Source organism: Halyomorpha halys, unplaced genomic scaffold (genome assembly GCF_000696795.3).
Source record: "Halyomorpha halys isolate HHAL.00 unplaced genomic scaffold, Hhal_1.1 Scaffold1313.1, whole genome shotgun sequence".
Lineage (NCBI taxonomy): Eukaryota > Metazoa > Arthropoda > Insecta > Hemiptera > Pentatomidae > Halyomorpha > Halyomorpha halys.
Window position 1 is genome coordinate 67,916 of NW_027108947.1, and position 7,164 is coordinate 75,079.

At 29.2% G+C, this 7,164-nt stretch overlaps 1 protein-coding gene across 1 annotated transcript in view; it reads right to left on the reverse strand.

The window, feature by feature from the left end:
- Positions 1 to 3,056: 3,056 nt before the first annotated feature.
- Positions 3,057 to 7,164, reverse strand: part of LOC106689261 (phenoloxidase-activating factor 2) — a 20,459-nt gene continuing 16,351 nt past the window's right edge. The window contains exons 5-8 of the mRNA XM_014434158.3: positions 6,502 to 6,773; positions 5,164 to 5,327; positions 3,476 to 3,669; positions 3,057 to 3,334 (exon numbers count right to left, since the gene is read on the reverse strand). Of these exons, the coding sequence (XP_014289644.1) occupies positions 3,490 to 3,669; positions 5,164 to 5,327; positions 6,502 to 6,773 (616 nt within the window). The 3' untranslated portion in view covers positions 3,057 to 3,334; positions 3,476 to 3,489. The remainder of the gene's footprint in view (positions 3,335 to 3,475; positions 3,670 to 5,163; positions 5,328 to 6,501; positions 6,774 to 7,164) is intronic.

Here is a 7,164-nt window from a genome sequence, read left to right on the forward strand (position 1 = left end):
ATGGATAAGAAAAAAAAAATTTGAAAAAAACAATTATAATATATGGTGAACATAACTAATAACGTGGGTAAGCAAAATTGAGAAAAAAAGGGAGGGGGTAAAATAAAGATAGGGACAATTTTTTTAAAAATAAATTTTAGAGGATGATGTAGTTTTCGATAGTTTATGCCATCAAAGCCGAATAAATATGGCATAAAAATTTTCGTTCTTGTAGATGCCAAACTCCATTATGCTAGTAATATGGAAGTTCTAGTATTAGCTACATTTTTGAAAATTATTTAACCTGAATTTTTTAAACACTTAATTTAATACTCTGTTATTACAATTGTAAAGGATAAATAGATATAAAACCACATTTTGCATTATTAGTATCAGAGAGGCATTTACGTGTGCTGCCGCGTTAAAACTGTTTATGAAGAAGGATGACTTCCTGAAAGTAACCTACACGCCTAAGCTCCGCCCAAGGTTCTTCTTTGACTTTGGAGCAATAAGTTAGCCATTTCTTGTATTTTCTTTTTTTTGTTTTTTTTTTTATAAATATATATTTTTATTAAATACCAAGTCGGCTTTGTGGGCCTTAAATAGTTAATATAGCAGTCACATTTTTGTTTTTGTTTATCAATTGATTATGGGGGAGGGTATGGTATCTTACCAAAGACACCCTAATATTTACTATGCTATAAATATTGAACAATTGTGTATAATAACAATGAATTATATATATGTAGTCTCAAAACAATTTATATTTCTTCCTCTTTATAAGTCCGACATTTCAATCAATTCAGCCATCCTCAAGGACAATCTTAAATACAATTTTAGAAGCGCATCAATTTTAAAAAATTGTATGCAGGCTATTAAATTAAAATTTAAAATCACTGTTAATTTTCACTATTATAATTTATCACAACAATATTTGTAGGTTAAAAATATTGTTGTGATAAATTATAATAGTGAAAATTAACTGTGATTAAAAGTTTGATTTTTTAATTTTAATATGAAGAATTGACCAAATATGGTAATTCTGGACTGAAATTAATGACCTGGAAAGAGTACCCTGCATAAAGTTTTTTAAAATTGATGTGGTTCTAAGATTGTATTTAAGATTTTACTTAAGGATGGCCGAATTGTAAGACTTATAAATATCAATTGTTTTGAAACTAAAATTTATCTTATTTAAACAATAATAACCTGTCTTAAGAAAGTGTATAAAGATCAGATATCAATTATTAAAGGTTTTTTTAAACAAGAGTTTTATATCAAATTTCAAATTCCAACCATACTAATAAACACAGGAACTATTTTTGAGTTATTTTTGACTTCTCACTTATAACCTATATAACAACTTATAACTTATTAGGATATAACTTATAAATAATAAAAAAACAACTTATAACTTACAGAATACTTTAGATCGCAGTTAGCTACACTCACACTCAAGGGACCGGGGATGAGAATATTCGGTAAAAGGTTTCGACAATAAAGGAAACCATGATCCTTTTTGATGCAAAACTTATAGATTGGAGATCTTTAACGATTTACAGCTCTCGAAAAAATATATTGTGGAAACCTTGTTATTCTCACACAATTAACCACACTCTTTCTTGAAGGAAATCATGTGACTTAGCTTTCACAGGATTCGTCGTTATTCCTCAACCACAATCAGGTGAGGTAAAATTTTGTTTGTATTGTTAATTAGTAACATCTGCTCGACAGGAAAAAAATTAAGTTTTGAAATAAACTGTATATTTTCTAGATGAAGTATTATGTTACTTTCTAAAAAAAAAAAAACATTATTCCTGTGGCTTTGATTTAACTTTTGATTTGCTGCTTGACCAGTGTGTTTCCTGAGGTGGTCCAGAGGTAAAGTGGAGGGCTGGTTCCTCATGAATTCATCCCTTTCCTGCCTGAATTTTGTGTACAAGGATTGTTTCACAACAGCAAATATAACTAATATGGACAAATTAATTTAATTTTTAATTAGTTTATAGGTTGTTTATTTTGTCTGTATCAAAAAATTTAACATGAAGCTCTATACAACTAGCCTTTTAAAGTCTTTTGTTTGATTGGAAACTGCCTGCTTTACACTGTCTCAACTGAAGGTGGACCTTTTAGTAAGGGGTATCTCACACTGTATTTTAAAAGTAAAGCCATAGTTATTTGCTACGAAAATTATAGTAACAAATCTACATTGCCTCAATCCAGTAACTACTAGTGTATAAGATTTTAATTCGAATGTATAACTCATGGAAGCTATAGCAGTTCTTTGAAGTAGGTCTAAATTCTAATTTAGGAAACACTTTACGATTGGAACATGAAAAACATCAAATGAGGAGCTATTTCCAGGGTTTCTTTTCACACTAAAGCTATTAAAATTATTCAGATATAAAGTAATATTAAGATTGATACACAGGCTGAAACAAGCTTCTTAACAACTATTCTGAGCATTTCTTAGCATGTGATAGTATGAAAACATTTTATACTCAATATCAAGTCTTTATTGTAGTCATTGCTAGGAATATGTAGTCAGTCTTGAGTCAATAGATACAGCAAGTGCATTGTCTGGAATACGAGATCAAACTAAATTTATAAATAAGTTAAATATCTTTGGTTAGTTATTTATATGAACTGTTAATAAAGTTTTAACTAATTTTATTTTAAAATATTTCTTATCAAACTAACTAGTTTTCTAACAACAGAAATTGAGGCCATGCAGTTTGGGTGCGGTGTGGTCATTAAAAACTAGAACTTTTTATTTGTTTTTCTAAATTTTAAATATTTTAATTCTCTTGAAACTATATCAGTTTTATTTAAATTTTATTATGTGGGGGTACATGAATGAAATACTACTCTAATTTACTTATTTATTAATTTCAATAAAAATTTAATTTAATTAATATACATTTTTCAAGAACTTCTCATAATACATTACTTATAAAAGCTCACTACTATTATACAATTGTTTAAAGATATTTTTGAGTATTTACATAGACGACTATAGTTTTAAAATACTGTCTTAATAATATGGCATGTTTAATAAATAATTTTAATCCATAGAAAAGTATTGAATTAAAAAAGAAATAGTCTGAAAACAATAAAATTGTCAACAGTCTCTTAAAATTACATCATTCACTAAATATACCAATACAATTATTAGATTTTTAAAATAAAATATTTACAAGTTGTCAAATATTTAACGTTTATAATTTTTAAAATGTATTAGACACAAAACAGATTTTTCTATCATTAGACAGAAAGTAATAATCTTTTTAAATTTTGTAGAGTGAGTAAAATGAAAGCTCTGTAGTTGACTGTGTCTTCAGCTGTCGGTTCAGTTCTGAAAATTAATTATAACATAAGTACTAAAAGTATAAAACATTGTTTTATTATAAAGAAGAGTTTATAAAAACAGAAGAAAAAAGAAAATTTTACATTTGAGCATTGCACTTTGATTACTAGCCCTTATCTTATAGCCTACCTTTTGCTTTATCACTATATAGGAAAACCAATATCTGCCATAGTCTTATCTATCCAGGAGCGAGCATATGCTACACCAGCGTATACTCCTGGAGTTTCATCTCCACAACCAATTCCCCAAGCAACTAAACCAGTCACTTCATAAGTTCCTGGCTTGCCTTCAACTGGGCAAACTAGAGGACTTCCCCCATCTCCCTGTAAAAAAAAAAGTATGTAATGAAAAGTGATTAAAGCTTGTTAATTATTATGGATCAACCAATTCTAATGTAATGTAACTTTTATTTGATAGAAGAACAATTTTTCTTCTAGCCAACAATTAGTCACTATAATAATACTGACGTTTACCAGTTAATAGTGGGCCTTCATCACCATGCATAAAAGGCAACTCTAGATCACAGAGATGCAATATTTGAAAAGAATTGAGGGGAAAACAAGATGAGATGGATTTAAGGATAAGCCTGGGTGTAAGATCAATATAATGTATAATCAAAGCATAATGTTATAGAAAATGATTATTTTTCATTAATTACAAATATAATAGTTAATTATTATGAAATCATTCAAGATTAAAAGTTATGTCCCTCATAATGGAACAGTTACAACTATCCCAAAAAAACAAGAAATAAAATAACTACAGTAAACAGAAACAAAACACAACTATTAAAACCAAAATGAAGCCTAAATATTCTGAAATGAAAGAAGCCTGGGAGAGAAGTGAGGCATAGACTGGAGTAAGAGAAAAGAACTCGTTTAGAAAACGGATGCTTGGATCAGGCTTAATTGCTATTTTCCATTTGGTAGACAAGATGGATGAATAAGTAAAAAAAAAATTGAATTTTTCATTAGGTTTATCCTCTATTCACTCTAGTTATTTGTGTGTGTGCCACCAGTAATCCTGTTTTGTTTTTCCCAACATCTCACAAAGCTGTATTATTGAGTTGTGCAGTATCCATGACTCCTTGTCAAACAGGGCACTCCAGGAAATTGTCATTGCCTATTCATTGATAATAGGCTATCTGCTAGGTTGTTATGTCTTGTACTCGTACAGAAAAGAGGGGAGTGGTTAAGAGTCTAGAGAACAAAAGAATTACAAAAAAAAAATCAAGATGACAGTGAGTTGCATAAGGGTACAAAATATTTCTTGTTCTGAGAGAGCTAAAATACTCTCAAGTTGTGTAAGATAATAGAAGCTGGGAGTTACAGTGAAATAAAAAGTTGATGATAAAATGCCCCTATCTCAATGATTTAAGTTAATCACAGGAAACAATAACAGTTGAGACACATATAGAGAAACCAAGATTCATTTGTAAACGATCGACTATCAAAAAATGTAATCAGGAATGGTTAATTTTTTCAGTGAATTCAAATAAAATATTTTGCAAATAACTTTCTCTTTTATTCACAATGCTGCATAAAATTGTGAAATAATATTCATTTAAAATGTGAGTTTTACTTGCTTACTCGAAGATATTGGAAATAGTATAAGGAAAATGGGTCGCCTTGGACAGTATGGCTTACTTCAGTATGATTATTTCTAGTTTTAGCTGATGAGGTTGAAAGAAAGGGAAGAGCATCCAATGTGACCATATGTTAGAAAGATATATTCTTTTTTATTATTCTAGAGTCTGTAAGAAACAAACAATAATCAAAGACAAAAACGTTAGGAACATTTTTTGTTTCTAAAATTACCTTGCAAGTATCTTTTCCGACCACACCTCCTGCACAAACAAAGCTTTCATGCAATCTGAAGTGTTTACCAAGCCTGGTTTTGCGGAGGAGATCAATGCATTGATCTTTCGTTACTATTGGTAGATCAATTTTCTTGAGAATTACTTGATATTTACCCTTTTGACCTACATCATAATAATCAGATTAGTATCAATAATATAATTTAAGTATCATAACTATTCAATTTTAAATTGATAAAATATGAAATTTACTTATTTACAAACAATACATTTTTTTATAGCTGCAAATACGACTGCCTTTAGTGGTTTAGCAGAACAAATATTTACATAACTGTTAGTATATAGGTGGAATTCAAAGCTACAACTGACCTTGTTGGAAAAAAATAGTTTGGACAGTGAATACCAACTACTGGTTGTAGTTGTAGTGACAGAGCAACAACTACAGTTACTATGAACCATACAATTCAACGCTATTGGTTTTTCAAATATTTGTAAATTCATTGTAATGTATTTGTAAATTCTTACTAAATATCAATTACCTAAGTTATAAATTTTATTTACATTATATCCTCAGACATAAACAAAGTAAACTCTACAAATCCAGAGTGCGGAGTTTAATTAATTAATAAGTTTTGAAGTTTGAAGTTTTTTTTCCTCGTATTGTAGCAATAAGTATTGATAAAAAAAAAGAAAGAAGGAAAAGTCAATTAATTAAAAGAATGCACCTTTATAGAATAAGAAGTTAAATGGAAAAAGATTGTAAATTTATCTTGTATTTCTAACTCAAAAATTAAATAAATATTATTCAGATGTAGCCTCTTTGTTGAACCATTTATTTTCAATTAATCCTCATATTTAATAAGTAAAAATTTGCAGAATTACATCTAATATAGTACATTTTTAAATCTGGTAAATAAAAAAGCTAGACTGAAGCAAGTAAATACAACAAAAGTACTACTAAAATGATAGCCTTTTTTTTTCATGAATTTTGAGTTTATTTATTCTAACAGTTATGGAGGCAAAAATCATCATTAATTGTAGTTATAGCTCTGAAACTACAATTATTAATATTAATTGATAGTTACCATCACAAATAAGTTTTCTAACTAAATAGTAATTACAGTTGAGGAATAGTAATTATGGTCCAATAATTACTAAATACATTTAAAAATACTAAATCAATGTAAATATGGCCGCGAAGCCCATCAGCCACCAACAGGACATGCCACGGCATGCCAGTTGCACCGACAGGCGGTGAACCGACAGCGTGGCACGCAGAACCAACTACGAGCTTTTTAACCGCAACAACTTTAATATAATTACCATATAATATAATTACCAAACAGATCTTTTCCCCATCCACTGGCATAGCACTCCCTGCTGAGTGGTACAACTCCTGGAGAAGGTAGGCAGACTGTGTCTACATTTTCAGCAAATTCAAATGGTTTCTCGACCACTAACAATGCAAAGTCATTCCATAAATTTCCACCCTGGAATCCAGGATGGACAATCGTTCGAACAACTTTCCTGTTTTGATGTGGAAAAACTTCATTTGTTCTTTGAGTGTCCCATTCTCCTGCTCGGACAATTATCTCACTATCTTCATTTTTTCTAAAACAATAAAAAAAAAGTTAGACATGTCACCTATGATATATTAAATATAATCTCTCTCTCTATTGTAATATGCTCCTTTTGTAGTAAATAGTATATTTTGATGTATAAATGGTTTTAATATGTTTTATTTTATGTATCATTTTAATATTCATTGCTTTGTTCATCCAAAAAGCAAAATAACCAAGTTTCATTGTTTATAATAACTTCGTGATACAAAAAAACAAGATGGCGGTATGTTGTCAAGGCCACATTGAGTAGATTCAAATATCATAAAAACTATTTTAACTCTTCCCATCATAGTTGAAAATACAGTAAATTAAAGGAAAAATAGAAATCAATAAATAGTGCTAATGAATAATATTCAGAAAGTAAATCATTTGGAAAAATC